The sequence below is a fragment of the Macadamia integrifolia genome, chromosome 4, assembly GCF_013358625.1.
Source record: "Macadamia integrifolia cultivar HAES 741 chromosome 4, SCU_Mint_v3, whole genome shotgun sequence".
NCBI lineage: Eukaryota > Viridiplantae > Streptophyta > Magnoliopsida > Proteales > Proteaceae > Macadamia > Macadamia integrifolia.
The window spans coordinates 8917164-8940624 of NC_056560.1; the positions used below are offsets into that span (position 1 = coordinate 8917164).

The 23461-nt window shown below is 38.0% G+C and overlaps 1 protein-coding gene across 5 annotated transcripts in view; it reads left to right on the plus strand.

The window, feature by feature from the left end:
- Positions 1–18820, plus strand: part of LOC122075269 (DNA (cytosine-5)-methyltransferase DRM2-like) — a 22281-nt gene extending 3461 nt beyond the window's left edge. For 4 of the 5 annotated variants that reach the window (XM_042640235.1, XM_042640236.1, XM_042640234.1 and 1 more), the window contains 7 exons: positions 11065–11170; positions 11255–11301; positions 12120–12287; positions 12856–12955; positions 16798–16898; positions 17351–18097; positions 18207–18820. In XM_042640235.1, coding sequence (XP_042496169.1) covers positions 11065–11170; positions 11255–11301; positions 12120–12287; positions 12856–12955; positions 16798–16898; positions 17351–18097; positions 18207–18638 — 1701 coding nt within the window. In that variant the 3' untranslated portion in view covers positions 18639–18820. The remainder of the gene's footprint in view (positions 1–11064; positions 11171–11254; positions 11302–12119; positions 12288–12855; positions 12956–16797; positions 16899–17350; positions 18098–18206) is intronic. The other variant, XM_042640237.1, reaches the window with a different exon arrangement.
- The last annotated feature ends 4641 nt before the right edge of the window (positions 18821–23461 follow it).

The following is a 23461-nucleotide window of genomic DNA, read 5'->3' on the forward strand; positions in this document are numbered from 1 at the left end:
AAAAAAAAAAAAGAGAAAAGGAGCAGCAAGAAGAAGAAAAAAAAGAACCGAGAAGAAACAGAAGACGAGAAGAAGAAGAAGAGAGAAGCAGAAGACTAGAAGAAGAAGAAGAAAAGAAAAAAGAAAAAAAAAAAAAAAAAACGCAGCAGAGAGAGAAGACAGAATCAGAAGACGAGAAGAGAAAGAGAAACAGAAGAAAGTACAGAAGAAGAAGAAGAAAGAACAGAAGGAGAGAAGAAAGAAGAAGAAAAAGAAGAGAGAGAGGAACATACCTGGTTCGATCGATCCACCGCTGGATATCGAGCTTCCGCTTTCTTCTCCGTCTACTTCTGACTCCAAGAAGGAGAAGGACTCCTTTTGTTGGTAAAATCCCACATCCCACGCTCTCATATTTTATCCTTCCCTTTTTCTTTAAACTCTTGTGAACTTCCAATAATACCCTTCTCTTCCTCCATTATCTGTTTTTGTCCTAATTTTTAGTCACTTCCAAGTATACCCTTAAGAGGTTCCTTTGGATTTAAAGTGAACTTTCAATATTACCAATTCTGCCATCCCTGAAAAAAAAAATTTATTTACTATTCTACCATATATTCTTGAGTGCTATTCTGTTAATCATCACCATGGTAGCCAATAGTGAAGTTGTTCAACAGCTGAATTCTTATAAAGGAGAAACTGATACAAAATTTGATGCTCTCACTAACATGGTCATGTTGCTGAAAACAATGGTAAAATCCATGCAAGTTTCTATTGATCGTTTGGTGGCAGCAGATAAAGGAAAGAGTCCCATTCAATCTGGGGATTCTTCCAATACCACTCCACAGGATCCGCCAGTAACACTACCACCACCACCTCCATCACCATATGGGACTGGTAGACATGATGATGGAGCAGAAAGAGCAGTAAAATTGGATGTCCTTGATTTTTATGGAGACAATAATCCAGAGTTGTACCTTGACTGGATTCACAGTTTAGATACATTCTTCAGATGGTACGGGTTGACTGAGGCTCGAAAGATCCTATTTGCAGAGGCCAAACTGAAAGGCACAGCCTGAGTCTAGTGGATCAAGCAACAATAATAGAACCGAACTCGAGGGATTGGTTTGGTCACTACTTGGGCTGAAATGTATAAAGTCATGAATCGGCGATTCTTGCCTTCTGATTACAAGCAACGCATGCATCTTAGATTTGCATGGTTGAAACAAGAGAATTTGACTGTTGAGGAGTATGTTGCTAGATTTTATTATTTGGCCACTCGTTCTGACTTTGAGTGGGATGAAGAAGTCTTAGTGGCCCAATTTCGCAATGGTTTGCACCCTTAACTTAGTGCTGCCCTTGCATCTAGTCGACTACCTACCATGGAAGACGCCGTACAAGTAGCATATCAGGTTGAGGAAAGTCTGAAACGCCCATACAATCGGAGAAATTTTGCAGATACTTTTTCTCTAGGTACTAGTTCCGTTTGGCAACAGTCTCCTACCCAAGAGAGGTCATCTAGCAAACCACAGGCTAGTGCTACATCTATGGTCTCTTCACGACCTAGTTGGCCGTATTCTCTACCTCGACATGTCTTTGAAATGTCATCTTCATGGCCTACTAGCCCATACTCACCCCCTCGGCGTGGTTCAGATAAGCCTTCTGATTCTTTAAAATTTACAGTTCGGTGCTACTCATGACATGGATTTGGACATATCAGTGCTCAATGTCCCAGCCATTTGGTTGCTTTTATTGATAAGGATACTCCTATACCATATATTCCCGAAGAGCAACTTGGTTCTGACACAGTTGATTTAAGAGAAGAGTGTGCAACAGGTGAAGTCAATGACACTCTCAGTGACGAGGACCAACATCCTTTTTATGTCATTCGTCATGTGTTGACCACTCAGAAGCCACTGAAAATGAAGATTGGCACCGCAGTAGTATTTTTCAGACTCGTGTGAAGTGCAATGATTAGTTGTTAACCTTGGTCATTGATGGAGGCAGTTGCACTAATGTTGTCTCTGAAGACGTTGTTCGTAAGTTGGGATTACCACATCCTAATCCTTACAAGGTTGCTTGGGTGAACAACTCTAATATCAAAATCACAGATAAGTGCTTAGTCACATATTCTATTGGTGGATTTAAGGATACAGTCCAATGTGATGTCCTCCCTCTGAAGGTGTGCCATATCCTTCTTGGTCGACCTTGGTTGTTTGATAAGAAAGTACAACATTGTGGCTATGCCAATACCTATGCCTTCAAGCATGCCAACAAGACTATGAAGTTTCATCCTGCCAAAGATCTCCCTGAAGTTAAGCTCAAGAAGATGGTGGGATCGTTCCTCATTTAGCCTATTCCTTCAGACGATCTCCTCGGTCCTTTCCCTAACTCGGCGGAGTCGAGTTCTTTTCAGAGGAGGAGAGTTGATGCAGATACGGCTGCCCTTTCTTGGTTGGACCAGCATGACCGACTTTGGAAGCCAAGAGCCAAGAAGAACTGGTCCAGCCCAGGGTTTTGGTCCAATAAGGGTTGGAAATAAAATTAGTAGTTTACTTAGTATTTTATTTCATGCTTTTATTTTCCAGACTTGAACATAGGAGTAGGATTTATTTCCTTGCTTGGTTTCCTTTTTATAGTTGTTTCCTAGTTTAGGCTAGTTTCCATTTCAGTTAAGTTTCTAATTTTATGTTCCTATTTTCCTATATATTGGTTGTAATCGATTGAAGATTTAGAGAGTGATTTGATCATTGAATGAATGTGTAAAGTGTGATTCTCCGTGTTTTCCCCTCTCTACTCTGATTTCCCCTCCGTTCCCTAAGGGTTCCCCATCAGTTTCAACCCGGTTTCCTATGTTTCGACTGAAACATGGGAAATTTCGAGCTTCTCTTGTGCATTTTTTCTCCCAAGTGTGGGAAACTTGGGAAAACAGTGGAGATTTTTCATTTTTTTAGCACTTATTTATGCCAAATATTATTTAAGTAAATGGTTTTTATATTTGTTATTTCATTTATTTAAGATATTATTCATAAATAAGGAAATACCCCCTATTTGAATCCAATAAAAATAGTTTAAAAATCAAATTCCTGAAAGATAAAAAGTCAACCCCCTAGTCCAAGAACAAAAACTGGATTTTGGTTATAAGGGCAATTTTCAACTTTTAAATGCTGAGGTTTTTCTCAATTATGAAAATTTTATAAATCCTATAATGTTAAAACAATGTTAGAAACCAAAAGTCCAGTAAAATAATCTTTTGTCTTGTTATCCCCAAAATCATTTTCATTCAGGCGATTTTAACAGCATTCGCTCACTTTAAAATAAGTTTGACCGAAGTAGAACTATGTCATTACAACTCAGATTTAGGTAATCTTAGACTTGTTGGAAAGCTGGTTTTATGTTACACCTGATATAAAAAGTCTCATGTAAAAATAAAAATCATTTGACTAGTCAAACTTATTATAGAACAAGAGCATTTCTCTAAATGTTAATTCTTTATAACTTAATGTGACTTAATGTTGATTTTTTATGATTTGATGTGGCTAAATGTTGATTTTAATGATTTGATGTGGCTTAATGTTGATTTTTTATGATATAAAGTATATATAGCTTGCTAAATAATGTTAGAAAAGATAACATGCGTGCCTTGAGGTTGAGGGTAGTGAGTCACTACTTGGATGGAACCGCCTAGACACTCTACTTGGAATTGAGTCACTACTGTTCAGTGTTGATAAATAATTGTTAATGATGTAATATTTTTATCTATTTTGGATTATTTGGATTATGCCTTATGTTTTGATGTACATTATAAACTCTATATAGTCATTATGTAGTAAAGTTTCAGAATTTAAGCCAACAAGTCAGCGTAATGATTATCAAACCTTTGGTTCACCATACAAGTAAGACTTTATGTGTTTTTTAAATGAAACTAATGATGTGAATGTGTTAGAAATGTTTAAAATAGGTTGTACACAAAATATCAGACAAAAAAAAAAAAAAAAAACACTGTTTGGGGGTCAAAACCTAAGTTTCCACCATACCAGAAAAAATTCCCTTGCATCCTCGAAATTTCTCAAGTTTCCACCTAAATTTCGGTCTCCCTAGAGGTCGAAACCCAATACCGTGAACCTTGGGCCCAAATATACACTCTAGTCAAATATTTTACTATAGTATAATTGTGGATGAGAAGCAAATTGAGAGGGGACATTCCAGTAACCAAAATCCATACATTTCCAAGAATCACTTAACATTTGGAGGACCATGAGATATCTAGGAATTTAATGAGAAACACCACAAAGTACTAATTTATCACTTTCCCTTCCCTCGAATTAAGGTGAAAAGTCCAACAGAATCAAGATAATAACACATCAGCTCAGCAAAAAATTTCAAATTCTTCTACTCGTTTTTCCTCAATTTTTGGGTAGGATCAAAGCGTAGTACTACCCTTTATAGTCAGTACAGCATCGATTATGATTAAACATCAATAAACTGGAACCAATGTTCTCTTTTTGTTTTTTCTTCTGTTTTGAATGTGATTCAACTCCTGATTAGTGCTAATTTACAACATCTAACGAAGAGACAGTGACCACACTGAGAAAACTGAATTTCAGAAATTAAGCATCAAAACTTAAAACCCACCTCCAAAATATGGTTCTCAGTTCCCGTAACAAGGCACACAAATTCCCCAAAAATCTGAGATCCATAGACCACAATCACTGGATAACTTTGTATGATAAAAAAAAAAAAAAACTACAATATTCTATAAAGACCATAGTTGTCACGGCGTCAAATCGATCCAAGGCGGTGGAGTGGTGGCTAATCGATTTGGCGATGAATCGCCCGTTTTGGCGTTGCCATGGCGATCAAATCACCCGTGTCATTTTTTATTTTTTATTTTTGTTTTTTAAAATTATTTAGTATGCTACTTTTTTATTTTTCCTATTTTTTAAAGTTATTTAGCCTGCTACAAGCTTAGAACATATACCCTATAATATATAAAACAAACATTAAGGAACATCAAATCATCAAAAAATCAACATAGCCATATCATGTCATAAAAAATCAACATAAATTATTAACTTATTCAATTATACATCAAGTCATCACTCAAGTCATAAAAATCAACATGTACATCACACAAAAGTAAAAAGTAAAAGGCTAACCTGTGACTGAAGCTTAAAAGCAATGATTGGAGGTGAGTGAGCAACTTGAACAAAGTAAAAAGCATATATGTCAATATATCATATATGAATCAAAGATATATATTTGGAAACCTAAGAATAGATCAAATGATAAGATAAGTGGCTAACCTGTCAAGCTATTAATGACTTAGTGAAGCAATGAAGCTTGATAGCAAATGAATTCATAAAATAAAAAAAGAAAACTTAACTAATCATCCAAGTTCAAAGTTCAAGTTTAAAGTTTAAAGTTTAAATAATACATAAAATCCAAATACTCAAACAGTCAAACACAAATAACTTAATCATCGTAATCATCCAATAAATCAGCAGATGGCAGATTCCTTTGTTGTCCACTAGAAGCATTTGCATTTTCACTAAAGTTATCTATGACATCCAAGTCATCATTTACATCATCCTCTTCTTCCAAATCTTTTTCCCCATCTGATTCTGATGACTCCCCAACAGCACTCCCTCTACCACGGCGTATGTAGCACATATTTCCTCTAAAGGTTGATGATTGAGCTCTCCTGGGTCGATTGGGCCCCTCCATTGTTGCCCCCATTGCTCTACCAGCAACGTTCCATGTGAGATCAGCATCGGGATGGATTACATCATCCACTTGCTCGTCGATCCTCCACTCACTACTCCATTCCAGTTTGTCAAGCACAAGTGGATCATAATTTCTCTTATCGAGACGCCTTTGTTGAAACCTTTCTTCTAGGCGGCGATTGTATTGAACATAGACTAGATCATTCAAACGTTGATGTTCTAGCCTATTCCTCTTCTTGGTATGAATCGAATTCATAAACAATAGAGAACAACAAACAAAGTTATTATTCCAAAAATAAAAGTCTAAAATATGAAATAGATGTAATACCCAGCTACTTACAAACTCAAATGTGCTCCAGTTGCGCTCGCAACTAGAAGAGGAGCAACAAAGCCCTAGAATACGTCTTGCAACCTTTGAAGGCGCAAAAGCATGACCTCCAAATGAACCCCATCAAGTAACTATAAAAAATAAATATATATAAAAATAGTTATATTAATATTTAATATATCACACAAACAAAACAACTAAACAATGTACTCTACTTACTAGGACTCATGGTTGCCTGTGATCTAATCGTCATATCCGAGGCAAAATCACCTCGAGAATATCTATACAAAGTGGCTTGAGTATTTATCTTGTCTTGTAAAGCTGGTTCATGTATCATTCTACTTCATTAAATGCAAGCTGTAGAGAAGATATAATTTGGTAGCCACCATCATCACCTTCCTTATAAGAAAAAAAATTGTCAGAATTAAGAAATAGTGCTGCTCCATACAAAGGACGCCCCATCTGAATCTCCCAACGCCTTTTAATATCTAACACTTTCTTGTATTGCCTTTCTTTATTCCCAAAATTTTCTTTTATTTTCTTTTTTGCCTCATCCATGGCAAATTGAACCTTAGGCATAGAAGGCCTCTCATCACCATCCACAATCCTCAAGATAGTAAGAAGTGGCTTTGAAGCTCTAAGATAATTTTTCACACCATTCCAAAATGCTACAGCAAACACCGTCTCAACCACTTTCTTCCCAGCCTCGGTCTTTACCAAATTAGAATTAGTCCATTATTAAAAAATAAACAAATGTCTTAAGTCATATTTATGTTTTAACAAGCTTTGAAGTGTCAGAAATGCAGTTGCAAATCTAGTAGCTACTGTCTTCACAAGATCCCTCCCATTTGTTCTAGCCCTCATTGCATCAAGAATGTGTGTGTGCTTGTAAATGAAGTTGGTTACTTTTTTTGCCTTACTTATCACATTCCTATTAGATTTCAAGAATCCTATTTCCTCCGACATCAGGTCAATGCAATGCGCTGCACAAGGAGTCCAATATAGCTTTGTCCTCTTCTGCATCAGCATGTACCGGCTAATTTATAAGCCGATGCATTATCTGACACAACTTGCACAACATAGTCCTCACCAATTTCTTGAACTTTGTTGTCAATCAATTCAAACAACTTCTCTGCAGTTGAGATATACTAGATGCATCAATAGATTCCATAAAATAAGTCCCCTCTGGACAGTTAACGAGGAAATTAATTAAATGCCTTCCTCTTTTATCCGTCCACCTATCAGTCATTGGAGTGCACCCATACTGCTTCCAATACTCTTCATATTTATTCTTCATCTCTGCAGTTTTATCCTATGCTGCCTTTAACAATGGCACTCTCACTTCATGATAACTTGGGGGCTTATATCCTGATCCGTACTATGCAATAGATTCCACCATCACCTCAAACCTTCTTGACTTAAGAGCATTGAATGGAATACCACACTGATAAACCCAGTCAACAATGTGATTATCAACTCTCTTTTTTTCTTCTGCTGATCTAAACCGGTTATCTATAGTAGTCTGAGTACTACCTTTAAGATGCCTCTCAACAACCACTTGCTCAGGAGTCCGTCTAACATGAGTATCCATGGGGCCCCTTACTTGTGGCTGAATGACTACTTTCTTTCTCTTAGTATTTGTCCCAGAGCTAGGAATAAGTCTAAAGGTTGTAGAAGAAGGAGTCCTACTAGACTGTCTATGACCTTCAACTTCTATATCAACATCCACACCAACACTAGCACCAGCACCAGCACCAGCACCAGCACCAGCACCAACATCAACATCAAGATCAACATCATCATCATCCAAAATGTCTTGCATCCTTATCTTCTGATTGCGCATAAGAGCTGCATTCATCTCTGTAGCAATCGCTACAGTTGTCTTGGTACACTTAGCAACATATCCATATCCACCCACCAAATGTTGCTTTAACCTTTTAATTCCACACTTGAGGTTTTTTCCACAAAGAGTGCACTTAACAAGGTTCTTGTTTGAAAGGTCAGGCCAATACCCATACTTCCACCCAAGGTCATTTGATTTGGCCTTCCTGGTTGGGTCTTTGGACGGATCATATGCAGCCGTGCTTATATTATCACCCCCACGACTACCACCAATAGTACCATCCATTATGAACTCCTATAGTCCTATTATCCTACAAGTTACAAAACAGAGTAACAAAGTATGTTAAACAATAACATTAACATTAAGTATTTAAGTATACAACTATACGAGCTGTAAAGATATAAACACTTGTTAAACAGTAACATTAACATATATGTTAACCAAAAACCATTAGAACAACATCAAAATCCAAAAAAAATTCAAATCAGTAGTCAGAAGCAACTTAACAAGTGATCCAAGAAAGGATTAAAATAAGGCAGTAAAACAAGCAATCTAATACTTCGATTAAGAACTAATTCTATTTATGCTGTTATGAAACATTAATCATAGAAGGAGGAATAAAGAAGGAGAAGAACTGAAGAAGAAGAAGGAGAAAGAGAAGCAGCAGAAGACGTAGGAGGAGAGGAGAGAAGAAGAGAAGAAGAGAAGAAGGGAGTCACTCGTCAGGAACAGAGAAGGAGAAAGAGAAGCAGAGAAGCAGAGTAGCAGAGAAGAAGAAGAATAAGAAGCAGAAGACGAAGAAGGAGGAGAGAAGGACTGAAGAAGAAGAAGAAGAAAGAGAAGAAGAGAAGAATAAGATGAAGAAGACGAAGAAGAAGAAGAAGAAGAAAGAGAAGCAGAGAAGAATAAGATGAAGAAGACGAAGAAGAAGGAGAAGGAGAAGGAGAAAGACGTCGTAGGCGGCCCTTTACCTTGGTTTTGCTGCCGGATAAGGAGAAGGAGGATGTCAGTCGTCGGAGAAGGAGAAGGTCAACAGTCGCATGTCAGCTTCGAGGGTTTAGGTTCACTGCCAGTGCTGGAGAAGGAGAAGGTCAGCAGTCATAGGTCAACTTTGAGGGTCAGGTTCACTGCCGGTGCTAGAGAAGGAGAAGGTCAGCAGTCGCAGGTCAGCTTCGAGGGTTTAGGTTCACTGCCGGTGCCGGAGAAGGAGGTCAGCAGTCAGAGGCGGCAGGTCAGCTTCGAGGGTTTTCGACTTAAGACTTGAGGGTTTTCAACTCTCTCTTTTTGTATTTCACGGTTTCACCTAATAGCAAGTAAATAAAGAAAAGAAAAAAAAAAGCGATCGATTAGTATAATAGGCGTGAGATGGTGTCCATGACGTTGCCTTAGCGATGCCTATACGACCCTGGCGGCCGCCAGTCATGACTCACATAAATCGGTGTACTGCCATGCCCTCTGATTTCCACCGGGACACCAAATCGCCGCCTAGGCGATGCCGTGACAACTATGGTAAAAACATACAAACACACAATTGATATTGAAGATCAATAGATGGTCAACAAAAAACAAACACAAAAAATATACAGAGACAAAAGAGAGAGAGTGAGACCTTACATTGAAGTAGGCAGAAAAGAAGCAAAGAAATCGAGGGTCGGTCATGTTGACGGTAGTTTAATTGTATACTACACAGGGAGCTGGTGCGAGCAGGTGGTGGGGGGTTGGGGGCATGGAGGTGGTGAGTGAGACCATCATGAGAAGAAGAAGGGCGGTGGTTTTTTTTTTTTTTACTGCTTTTGCCCATCGAATTTACAATGTACGTATTAAAGAGCAGGAGTGAATGCAATTTCAATGTCGAAATCGAAAGTGCTTCTCACCTATTTCTAGAATTTCTGTGAAATTTGATTTCTATTTCACTGAAAGAGGTGCAAAAATCAAACCAAACAACTTCCAAAATCGAAATCACCCCATGAAATTGAAATAGAAATCATACCAAAACAACCCTTGATGTAATTACTGGTTAGAAGACTAAAAGATTCTTGTAGGGATCATTAGGGTTTTATGGGCTATTCACTATACGTAATCACTTTTTTTAATAGATTTTTTTTTCCAGTTGACTAAAAACTTATTTTAGTGGTGGATTTTGAGATTTTGAAGGTTGTTGCATCATCATCACTCATGGTGTCTGCTGCTATTCAGATATATTTTAAACCTCGATCATGATGAGGACATCATTCCAGGATTTTGGACTTATCAAAGGAGACGCAAACATATGCAACCATGTCACTTTGTTAGATGACCAGCATTATGTGTAGTTATTTTTTTATTTTGTTGTATTTTTATTTGGGGCAGACTATCTTAGTTTGTTATTGTTTTGTTGTTATTATGTTGTAGCTATATGGCTAGCTGTTGTAGGAAATAACAGTTTAGAGGTTTAATATGTAGTTATGTAGGTAGTTATTCTATGGAACAACTGCTTTTTTTTTTTTTTTTTTTTTTGGGTTGTGTAATGTTATAAGGTCCTTTGTACTCATGAGGAATGGGAAGAAAATGAATGAATGAAGGATATTGGAACTTGTGAGTTTTACTCTCTTTTTATGAGTATTTGAGTGAATCCAAGATGGTGTGAAGCCAATCCCCCTCTCTCTTCCCTAGCTTTTCCCTCTTATGCTACCACCCTCTTCCTCTCCTCTATTCCTTTTCTACCAGTCTCCATTTCCCCACTTTCATCTTAAATTATAGCCTCAAACACAATGGGGATTCATCAATTAATAGCAAGAAGGCAGTGGGACAACAAAGGAAAACTTGTTCTTGGTTCCCAAACCTCTCCTGCATCACATTGATTTTCCTTTCGTACTGCTCTCAGCATTCTTTGCCATCAGAGTTCTTAAAATCCTAGTTTTTTTTTTCCCAAATGGCACTTCAACTATTTTGGCTTTAAAATTTTACCTTATGTTTCTCTCAATTCTTAACTTCCAGACATCCCACATGGGGTTACCTGTGCTTTTCTTTAATTAAGGATAAACGAATGCGTTACTTGGGCCCATCAATAAAGCCAACGGAAATCTTGAAGAAGTTCCTGTCTTGTCATAAATTGACCTTACCTATTCATTATTTTTAATATTCTACATGCCACTGCCACTGTTACTGTTCATTTCCTTCCATCATTATTGTCGATTGCCTTTGTCTACTTCCAGGCTAATGCATCATCAGCAGCTGGACCTTCCAACTCCAAGCTGATTTGTCATTTTGTTGGAATGGGATTTTCTGAAAACATAGTGGCTAAAGCAATCAAGGAAAATGGTAAAGCTTTGGATTTCTTATCTAGATCATGTGTTCTTATCTCAAGATGCTTCACTAAAATTTTTGTTGCAATATCATTTTTAGGAGAAGAAAATACGGAGGCAATACTGGAAACTCTACTGACATACACGGTTGGTTGTCTTCCCCTCTTTCAGATGCTATGTTGGTCCTTTTGTTATTATTTGATGGTTGAATTAGGTACATGTGCCTCGATGTATTTAATTTACCTGCATGAATGAAACAATTTTTCTTGCATAGAAATGTGTCTCAGCTTTACCTTTTCCTTTGAGTTCTGTGAAAAAAAAAAAAAGAGCAACCCAGTGCATGAGGCTCCTGCTACTGCAAGGTCTGGGAGGGGCAAGGGTGTACGCAACCTTACCCCCTGCTTTGCAAAAGAGGCTGTTTCCAAGTTTTGAACTTGTGACCAACAGGTTGCAATAGTGCAACTTAACCGTTGTGCCACAGGCTCGCCCACTTGTGAGGAGAAAGAAAAATATGACTGAAAATATGTTGGTAACTCAGGGCTACAATAGATCACCATAAGTTTCTTAAAGTCCTTGTATTCATCCAATACAGATGGTTGATCTCTCTTACCAACAAAGTTCTTTAGTTCCTCCATTGGGTCTGTTGACCTGATTCAGGAATTCTCTTTTTTTCCTTCCCACTTCACTTCCTGTTAGTTGGTTTATTCATATTGGTAAGTCTACCTATCTGTCTATATTGCATAGACAACACAACTGTGACATGGCCTTATGTGGTCAATAATGTTGCCTTACGCACCTATGTAACATCTTACACACTCATGGAAATGGTTTATGGTGTCACACCAATAGATGCAGTTAATATTGATCTTGGTCTCTAATTGCATTTCCGTGGTTGAAAGAAACCACTTGGCTCTTATTCTGGGTTAATGATGTTTTTATGTATACATTGTTTTTTATTCTTACAGGTTCTTGAGAAGTCACCGCTGGAAGGCCAAAGTATTAATTCTGATATCCTTTCTTCAGAAAGTGATGGAGATTCTACTAGCCATTCCCCAGAAAGTGATGGAGATTTTCTTGATGAGCTTTCAGACGTTGATGAGCTATCAGATATAAATAGTAGCCTTGGAGATGAGGTAGGTGTTGCCCCTTCCCTCTGGGTCTTTTAGGTCTACCTCATTCATTTAGGCATAAAATTTTATAGAAGAAGAGACAATTATGCTAGCAGAACTAGGCATGCATACGTGCACAGCGATTCATACTAAAGAAGAGTGAACATTGTAGTGGCTTGGTCCCTGTGGACTGCTCTGTTTGTGCTGAGAAGACAATGACTAAAACATGGATGCATGGATGTGTTTGTGTTGAGAATACTTGATGTTTCTTGTTTATATGTGCCATTAACTATGTTTGGTTATTTGTTATTCCGGTTGTCATGTTATGGTTGATGATCTGTCCACTGTAGCAATGACAGAATGGAAACTATGGGAGTTTTTGTATCGAAAGTTTATTCTAAGGTACTTGTTGATAACAACAACAAACTCACCCTTTATCCCAACTTAATGGGGTCGGCCACATGGAACCAGGCAAAAACTAAATGTGAGAAAAGAAAGTCAAATGAAATACAATGAAAATTTTCATTCCATTTTCTTTCCCTTGGTGTACCGTGTAGTTGTGAATTTGTGATTTAACAGTTTCTCTTTCTAGGAAAACATGGATCATTTGTCTGACAAGGAGAAGAAATTGTTGCTCTTGGTGGACATGGGTTATTGCATTGAGGAGGTTTCAGCAGCTATTGATAGATGTGGTGCGTATTAAGTTGACATTAATGCTTATAGCCTTGTTGCCATTTGTATTTGCAATATCTTTGAAGGTGAGATTAAGTATATGAGCGCAGAGATGGTATTTAGAGCTAAATCAAGTATTTCTAAAAAAACATGTTTTTTGTTTTTAATTTCCTTATGTGTTTCACCTGAATGTAAGTTTAGCTAAATATATTTGTTTCACAGATGGGATTTCTTGCTGAATGGAAAACACAAAAGGGGTATGGGAAATTTACGTGGGAAAGCTTTGTGGTGACTAAAAGGGATTTACCATGTTATTAGCTATCATTGTGGCAAATTCCAGTCCAAAGCCCTTGGTGACATTGCAAATAAGAGTCATATTCTGTAGGCATTTGACGTAAAACAAATGTATACCTCAATAGCTAGAGAATTTAGCACACTTCAGGAGAATTATCATATGGTGATTATAGAGTGGATGTTTACTGGGCACTGAACACCTGATGCTGAACTAGAGAATCTCCTATCTGATGAATTATCTGTCTGCCACATCATCCCTGCAAGTGGCTGAAATAGTGAAGGTAGCTTAAGTTTTGTTCGATTGAGAGGAACGATTGACTGTCTAGACTGACAGCCCCTACTTTATTTATAATAAGTGAAATAAGGTACAAGTATAAGAATTCCCTCATAGGACAGATTTACCCTTGTACCCATATTTACAACATTCGCACTCAAGTTGGTGCATAGATATCACACATGCCCAACTTGCTCATAATTGAATGAAACAACTAACTACTTAACCCTTTGGTAAAAAAATCAGCTAATTGATCTCCATACTAATCAAAAGGAATGTGGATCAATCCTTGTTCCAACTTCTCTTTAATAAAATGACGATCAATTTCTACGTGCTTCGTACGATCAAGCTGAACTGGATTGTGTGCAATGCTAAAGACTTACTAACACAGTACCACAACATTGGTAAGGGAGATCAAGATCTTTCAAAAGACTTTGGAACCACATCAACTCGCAAATGCCTTGAGACATGGCTTAAAATTCAGCTTCAGCACTAGACCGAACAACAACTTGTTTCTAACTCTTCCAACTGACTAGATGCCACCAACAATAGTACCATAGCCAATCAGAGATCTCTGGTCATCAGGAGTACTAGCCCAATCAGCATCTGTAAAGGCTTTAATGCGCAAGTGACCATGGGAAGAGAAAAAAATCCATTTTCCTGGTGTAGATTGCAAATAACTTAGGATATAATGCACAACTTTTAAATGTGTGGAATGAGGATTATGCATATACTAACTAATCAGGCCTACAACAAAGACAATGTCTAGATGGGTGTGTGATAGATAGATCAATTTCTCAACAATACCGTTGATACTGTCTTCTATCCACAGGATCTCCATTCTTACTGGAGAGGTGAACATTGGATTCAAGAGGAGTGTCTGAAGGCTTACTCCAAGCATCCCTATCTCAATTAACAGGTCAAGGGTATATTTTTATTAAGATAGAAAGATACCCTTGGTGGAGCGGGCAACTTCAATGCCAAGAAAGTAGCGTAACTTGCCAAGGTCCTTGATCTCAAATTCTCAACCCACGTAAGCTTTGGGACACGAGATTTCTTCCATATCACTACCAATGACAACAATTTTCATCCACATAAACAATCAGGATGGCAATCTTGGAGCTAGATCGCTTGATAAACAATGTGTGATCGATGTGGCTTTGAGTGTAGCCTATAGACATCATGGCTTTATGGAATCTCCCAAACCAAGCATGAGGAGATTGCTTCAACCCATATAGCGCATGCTTGAGCTTGCAAACTTTCACTTTAGTTTTCTAACAAGAGAATCTAGGAGGAAGTTTCATATATGCTTCTTCAAGCTTTCCATGAAGAAATGCATTTTTTACATCAATTTGTTGGAGTTCCCATCCCAGATTCACTGCACATGAAAGAATCACACGGATGTTATTCATCTTTGCGACAAGAGTAAATGTCTCCTGATAATCAAGACCATAGGTTTGAGTGAATCCTCAAGTGACCAACCTAGCCTTTTATCGAGCCACTGTGCCATCCATATTTTGCTTCATCGTAAACACCCACTTGCAGCTCACCATTCTCGTGTGGAGGAAGACACACCAAGTTCCAAGTATCATTCTTCTTTACAGCTCGCATCTCCTCAACCATGGCTACCTTCCATGGTGGGTTGGTAAGAGCCTCCTACCAATCATGGGAAGAGAAACAAAAGATAGAGAGGATATGAAAGCACAATATAAAGGGGATACAGATTTGTACGCCACCACCTTAGCAATAGGTTGTTGGGTAGAAGATCTCGTCCCCTTGCGAACAGCAATAGGTAAGTCAAGAGATGGATCAGATATGCTAGGAGACTCGGGAAAGAAATTACTAAATGGAGTAGCACCTTTATCAAGAGGTGGTAGTTGACTGGGTCGAATATGTGGAGCTGTGATGGTATCTATTTGTGCTCATGATTCTGACGAACGTACACTTCTACAATGGGCTGACAAGTGTCTTGTATCTCCTTCTAAACTGAAGGAACTAAGGGTAGTTGAGCTGGAGGGTCTAAGGGAGGAACAACAAGAGGTGGCGGCACATCTTTACCAAAGAAAGGTTCCCCTTGGAAGGGGTGCCAGGGAAAATTGGCAGCAGACTCATGAAAGACCACATTCATAGTGACAAACACACGACGCAATGGAGGGTGGTAGCATTTGTAACCCTTTTGATAGAAGAGTAGCCAATGAACACACACACTTGAGCCCCCTCGGATCTAACTTGCCATGGAGATGATGATTTCGGGCAACGCAAACACAACCGAACACCTTGTAGAAGAAGTAAGGTAGTCAAGGCCAAGGGAACCTCAAGTGGAGTACGAAAGTTAAGGACTCGGGTTGGCATTTGGGATTAAGTATATAGATAAGATTGTGTGGGTCCCATGTGCTGTTAAGTACATTTAATCTAGAAAGAGTCCTTTTTAATTCAGTATTTGGGTTATATTATGGTACTTAACAGCTAGGTAGAGTTCTATTTTCAGTTTATTTACTTTATTCAGTGTGTGAGAGTGATTAGGAGTCCTTTAATGGGTCAATTTAGAAATTTTAGGAGGTTCAAATACAATATACATGTAGTACACCCCTCATCAATTGGAGATGATTTGAGTAAAGAATGAGTATTTTTTTATAAAGAGTTTTGGAGCTGTTGAGCTTGGTGTACGGAATTGGTATCCCAGACCTGATTTCTTTTCCTCTCTTTTATTCTCTCTCTTCCCCCACAACTTCTCCCTTCCCCTCCTCCTAGCGACTCCCTTTCTTAACTATCCTTGTAGCTCCATTGCTAGCAGTTTCTTTCCTTCTACCCTTAAAGAAAGTCCACCACCAGCAGATCCTCTGATCAATCTGCATTACTTGTTCATCTTCCAATTCTTCTTTCATTTTTCAATTAAGGGGGTTGTGGGGGAGGGGGGAGGAGATCTTTCTTTAAGAAATTTCCAAATTGTCTTCTTTAGGAACTTAGGTGAGCTTTCCTATTTTTCCACCTGAAGGAAGTCTGGAGTGGTTGTTTTCTCTGCAACTAACCAGATTTTGTCTACTGGTGCTTCAGAATGAGGTGAAAATTAAAGTGCCAGATTTGAAAAGAATTTCATTTAGTCCAAGCTATGTCTAAAAAACTGGACCGAGTCTCGACCAAAATTATTGGACTCAACTAGTTTTCTCTTCCATTAACACCATGATAATGAGTTAATGTCTAAAAAATTCCTTTCAACTAGTGTTCTTCAGTTTATACATACGTTTTCAATCTCTGTATCAACTGTTCTTCTAGAATCTACTTCAACATTTGCAGGTCCAGACTCTTCAATCGTTGTGCTTACTGATTTCATATCTGCTGCTCAAATGGCAAGGGTGGCTGATGGGGAGCTGCCTCATTTATCTCAGGAAGATCAGGTATCCTCAACCCAATTTAGGATCCGGTGTGTAGTGTTGAATTATTCAATCCAAAAGCTTAAGCTATTCGGTGGAGAGGTCAAACTGGTATAGCCTCTAAGGTCCTAGAGATTCCAATGTAGGGTTATTCCCAACATTTCCCCTCGTTTGGGTGGCATTACATGTGGCACATGTGAACCCTCTTTTGGGTGGCCAAACACGGATTATCATTAATGTTGGGTCTGGTGGCTCTGATACCAAGTTGAGTCATCCAACCCAAAATTTTATGCTAGTAGGCCCAACTAATATAGCATCCAAGTTCTGAAAGTTTTCCAATTTGGGATTATTCCCACCATGTAGCACTCACCAATCTGTTTTCAAATACTTTTGAAAGTTCACTATTCTCCTCATCTTTGTTGTAAAGTTATGTGGATTTTGAAATAAGTGATACAAATTTTTTCCTTTTTTTACAGTCAGGCCCAAGTTGTATCCAAATTGATCCTCATAAAGACAAGAAGCGCCAACACTTCGATGATGAAAGGTGGGAAAGGAAAAGGAAAAAAGCGTACGAAAAGAAAGTCCTGGATGAAGATGATGACGCAATTCATTTCCCAAACCCAATGCTAGGATTTGGGGTCCCTGGTGAACCGCCACTCAGGACTCATAGAACGCTTCCAGAGGCAGCCATTGGGCCACCATACTTCTATTATGAAAATGTGGCATTTACTCCTAAAGGCGTTTGGAGTACGATTTCACGATTCTTGTATGATATCGAGCCAGAGTTTGTTGATTCAAAGTATTTTTGTGCAGCTGCAAGAAAGAGAGGCTACGTTCACAATCTCCCAATCCACAATAGACGCCCTCTTCTACCTCTTCAACCACGGACCATACATGAGGCCCTTCCTTTAACCAGGAAATGGTGGCCCTTGTGGGATCGGAGGTCAAAGTTAAATTGCATACAGACTGTTACTGCGAGTGCCAAGACAACTGAGAAGATTCGGAGGGCCCTTGAAGGCTGTGAAGGTGTTCCACCTCTGCAGGTCCAGAAGGATATCCTTGATGAATGCCGAAAATGGAATCTTGTGTGGGTTGGAAGGAATAAGGTTGCAACTCTTGAGCCTGATGAGATTGAAATGTTATTAGGGTTTCCAAAGAACCACACAAGGGGTGGTGGAATTAGTAGAACTGATAGACTTAAAGCATTGGGTAATTCGTTTCAGGTTAGCATTCCTTAGGTTTCCATGAATTTCTTGTTAAAAAGATGAACTCGTTTCGGGGGTTCAATTTTCTCTTTAGTATCTCCTTGTTAAAAAGCTGAACATGTTTCAGGTTGACACAGTGGCCTATCATCTTTCTGTCTTAAAGGAAATTTTCCCTGGTGGAATTAACCTCTTATCGCTTTTCTCTGGAATTGGTGGTGCTGAAGTAGCTCTACATCGGCTTGGTATACCTTTGAAGAATGTTGTTGCGGTTGAAATTTCAGAAACCAGCAGGGATATTCTTCGGAGCTGGTGGGAGCAAACAAACCAGACAGGTAATCTGATTGACTTTACGGATATTCGAAAATTGAATGCTGATAGATTAGAACAGCTGATAAGCTCATTTGGTGGCTTTGATCTTATTATTGGTGGGAGTCCATGCAACAACCTTACGGGCAGCAACCGGGTGAGCAGAGATGGGCTTGAGGGCAAACATTCTTCTTTATTTTATGATTATTTTCGCATTCTAGACCTTGTCAGATGTATCATGGGGAAAAATTAGTGGTTGTAGTTTGTGAGCTTATGTAAAATTTTCAAAATGATCAGTTCTGACCTGGTTAGTTTCAAAAAGCTCATTGTAAGTTATCAACTTTACAGTTATTCAATTCGCAGCTGGAACCCTTCAGTGTCTTGATTTTGAATGTTGAATAAAAAGGATATCCAGTATTGATGAGTTGCCTGAAAGTTAGATGTAAAATTTTCTTAGGTCTAACGGTATAGGACTAAAGTTGGTTATTTCTGATCATACATGGTAACCACTTGGATTTTCTTTTCAGGCACTGGGTTGAGTAAACCCCAGCCTGGTCTATTTTTGGGTCGATTAATTTTTTTTTTTTGGGGGGGGGGGTGGGGGGGGGTGGGGGTGGTGGTGTGTGGGGTGTTGGGGTTGGTTGAAGATTTGTGTAGCAACAGGTCCTGCAGTTGATTTGTCTGGTAAAAGATCAATTTTATTCTTAACGATCTGAAGTTCTATTGGAGTTCATAAGTTCATTGTCAACCCAGAAACAAAACAAATGATGAAAAAACACAGAATTATGATTCGGAAATTGAGGTTTTGGACTTGAGACCTTCTATTTCTAGGGAAGTTGATTTTTTTGCTTCATCTGCTCTTTTTGGCATCTTTATTTTTAAGTTTGATGCTTTGCTGCAACTTATTTGTCTGGCATCATCATTTTGAATTTTGACTGTTTGCTTCATCTACTTTTTTGTCCGAATGAGTGTTTTCATTTGGCTTGGCTTCAGACCATGCTTGACCAAAATTTATAAGTGCTATTACCAAGCCCGGTTATCTCACCACCCGTTTTTGCTGAGTTTCTGCAGTTGCTCTTCTTTGTGCCGGTAAGTCTCGCCTGAGTTTCGGTGGCTATGTATTAGTATTGGTTGGACCTGATACCAATACTGAGCTGATATGCTCAAAAAGTGACCGTTTGATCTGGAATTGAATCAATATGTTCTGATATGATTGATCAGTACCGGTAGTGGTTTTGGTATCGGTAGTTGCAGCGAGTGATACAGTACCAACTACCAATACTGTGATTTAAATCAATGAACGCGATTGTGTAATTTTTTCTGGGTTAAAAAAGGTTTCTTATTTCTTGCATAAACATAAACATTTCATATAATTTGTTTTTTCGCATTGACATAATTTCTCGACAAATTAATTTTTTTTTTCTTCATTTTGTTTAGAAAAAAAAAAGGGGTACAGTGGGAAAAGAAAACTTGTTGAGTTGGTTTGTGGTTCTAAGTTCTTCCAAAATTAGGCTGTCTGGTTGGAAGTAAATGAAAGGAAGAGAAATTTTGCAAAAACAAAGCTATAATAGAAACTTTTGTGTTCTGTACCAGTAAACATTCTAAATTTGGTCATTAAATTTTACATTACTTTGAAATTTACTTGGAACTCTTACCATAAGTGGTAATTATATATGAAAAGTATAATTATCAAGTATGGTAAGCGTTCTAAGTAAATTATATAATTATGATTAAAAAAATATGTTATTTTTTCCTTTTTCAACTAAGGAAAAGGTTTTCGCTCTTGACATGAAATGATCTTATTGCCCTTCTTTTTATGAAATCATCATATTGCATCTCATTTGCACACTTCTTTATGTCGCTTGCTTAGAGAATCATTTCCCTTCCTAATTTCACCACCATTATTCTCCTTTTACTTGCAACCTGACTAGACAAGTTAGCTCGTCTTAAGTTAACTCTTATATGGGTGACATCTCTATAAAAGTTAATATACAATTGTGGGTAGGGGATCAACATGCCAGTCACAAGTGAAGGCATATCTCCCATGCCAATCCAAGGGACATATGGGAGTGGATGCCTCACGATTCGTATAAAGAGGATTAGATGTTCATGGAGAGAAAGAGAGAGAGTGTACATGTACATCACCATTGTAATATCTACTAGAGAAGTGGTTACCGGGAGCATGGCCTATGCCAGTACTTCTTGTGTTCATCTCTTTAATACCCTTCTATATAAGGGAGATAGACATGTGGGATTTCCGATGTAAGCCATACTCTCAGAAAGAGTTCTTTTTCACTATCAAGAATCTGTCTTTTTCCCTATCAAGAATTAGTCGTGTGAACTTAGAAAATGTGTGGGTGTCCAATGTGTGAGAAAGAGAGACTATCATATGGGATTGGATAGATGGTGGAGTGCTTTCGTCTCACAAATGGAACATGCAAGAGGAAGTGGATACTGATCACTACATGCCCTTTCCCTTTACATATATATTTTTCAGTAAAGGTCTGCTAAAGAGGACTTAGGATGATTGATGTTTTTGTTCGACACTAACACTGATTGACTTATTTGCTTTTGTATTATTGCATGAACCACCTTACCACCCACCCACACAAAACCCAACTTTCACTGTTTGTCCCTTTCCCTATTATTTCCATTTGCTATTGTGTCTTTTCATCTTATTGGCTGTCAGGTTGACAGGTCCCACCGAATAGATCATGCTTTTTTGATTTAATCATAACCTTAATCTTGTTTAACATGTCAATCAAGAAAGCCCATTTATATTTCTTAAGCTCTTAAAGTTTTGATGTTAGCTTCTTAAGTTGGACTTGATTCCTCAGATTTCTATTGCCTTAAAAGACTTTAAAGGGGATCACTGTATCAGAGATGATAACACTGGCAAACAGCTTTTGATGTATCACTTTAGCCACTTGACTTCATCCTGTCGTGTGTCAAGGTTAACAGAACCGAAAGAAGAGAGGAGCTTTCTTGGGCCCATTACCCATAGCTGGCTCTCTCTCTCTCTCTCTAAATTTCTCTCACCATTAAAGTCCTATGACCTACTAGTTGGCTGGCTTTAGCAGGTGAGATAATTTTTGTTCACTCACTTCCAGTCTGAAGCAGACATTCTGTGATGCTGATACCTCTGTTTTAAAACTAGTCAAAGTCCATTCTTTCTATCATCTTTAATTATTTATTACTTTCCAATTGGTTTTCAGGGTTGTTAAATTGTAAGCTTTTTTGAGTTTCAACTTTCAAGTCCATATTTCTCTTGTATAAAAAGAAAAGGTAAAGGCCATATCTGAACCATAAAATGGCACAGACTCCAAGAACATGAGTTGCTTCATCAGCTGGTCGCACTATGGTCACCCACTGGTGACATTTTCCAATTTTCTTTTAGTTTCAAAGAAATTAACAGAGTAAGACTTCATTTTTCTGTTAAGTTCAGGTAAGAGATATGGTCAATTAAGTAAGTCATTGTGTTTAATATGTTCAAGATCTTAAGAAATAAAAAAAAATATAAATGTATTTTATTTTAAATGGATTGTTAGCCATTTGCCTTTACTCTATATTGTTATGAGACAAATGCCAAACTACGGTAAAAAAAAAAACCATTTTAAATGTGTTTTCATTAACAATGATCTTGAATAAAACATCAAAACATCTGATACGACCAATACATATCAATATCACTATTGGTTCTGAAACTATGCAATATCCAATAGAAAGTTGACTTTCAAATAGGATTCTAAATCCGTAATACACTATGAGCTAAACCTGGCATACTCCATAAGGTGCTTGGCTCCATCTACCTTGTCATGACCCATTTTGTTGAAAGGTACAATGTAGGCTTGCACTGAAAAATAGATTATAAACCTTTAAGAGTTAGGCCACTAGTAAGTTGCAGCCCCAAATGGCTTGCCTGAACAGTAAGTTGAAAAAAAAAAAAAAAGCTCCCAAGGGGGTAGCTCAGTGTCGGCAAGGGTTCATGACTTGAGACTAGGGTCTAATCTCCATCCCCATTGGGTAGGGGTGTCAATTGGGATTAGAATTGGGAATCCACTTGGGTGGTTCTAGGGTAGGTTTGTTTTTGGTTACATGATTGAAAGGCCAATAAGGAATCAGCTAGAATCGAAACCAACGGGACCCGTTTAAGGTGCATATTTAGCCTAGTTAATATTTAATAGTGATAAACTATAAGATTTATGTCGTGACTTCCAAGAAAAATAAAGATTGAATACATGTATCATTTGTAGGACTATCCACACCAACTTTTTGAGAATCCTTAGGATCACAACCGAGCACCGTTGTTGACCCCAGCTGAGCACCGTTGTGCGAGGACGATCATCCCCTGTAGAGAATCCCAAGGTTCATAGTCTTGCATGACTGCCAATATGGACTATCCGCACCAACTTTTTGAGAATCCTTAGGATCACAACCAAGCACCGTTGTTGATCCCAGTTGAGCACCGCTGTGCGAGGATGATTATCCCCTGCAGGGAGTTTGTTTGTATAATAAGAAATTCTAGATTTCTTTGAGCATTTGAAGTCCTAGAATCATTAAGGAATCGATATAGGATTGTTCAATGTTAATCAGGATTAGATCCTAATTTTGAAACCATTTAATAAATTAGAAAAATTTTGGATTGGTTCCTTGGGACCAGAACTGATTAGAAAACTTCTTGCTATCCAAAACTATCCCAATTGACACCTTCACCCGTGGGGCACGCTTGATGCACTATTTTAATTATTTTCATTTCTTATTCCCTCTTTTAATGTGTATATATATATATATATATATATTCCTTCTTTTTCCTTTTATAATTTATTTTTTTATGTATATCATGAGCTAGCTTATCCATTATTTATCAATCTGATATTCCAATCCTAATCTTGTGTTTTTTTTTTTTTTAAATTCAATTAAGTATATAATGATGTGGGGTAACAACAGAGCATATAGGGTCCACAATGCTTAGAAAGCTAACCTTGACCTAACATTGATCACTATATAACAACTTTATAAGAGACCCTTTGGGCTCTAGTTCGGTTTTCTTTTTCTTTTCCCCACACTTTTTTTTTT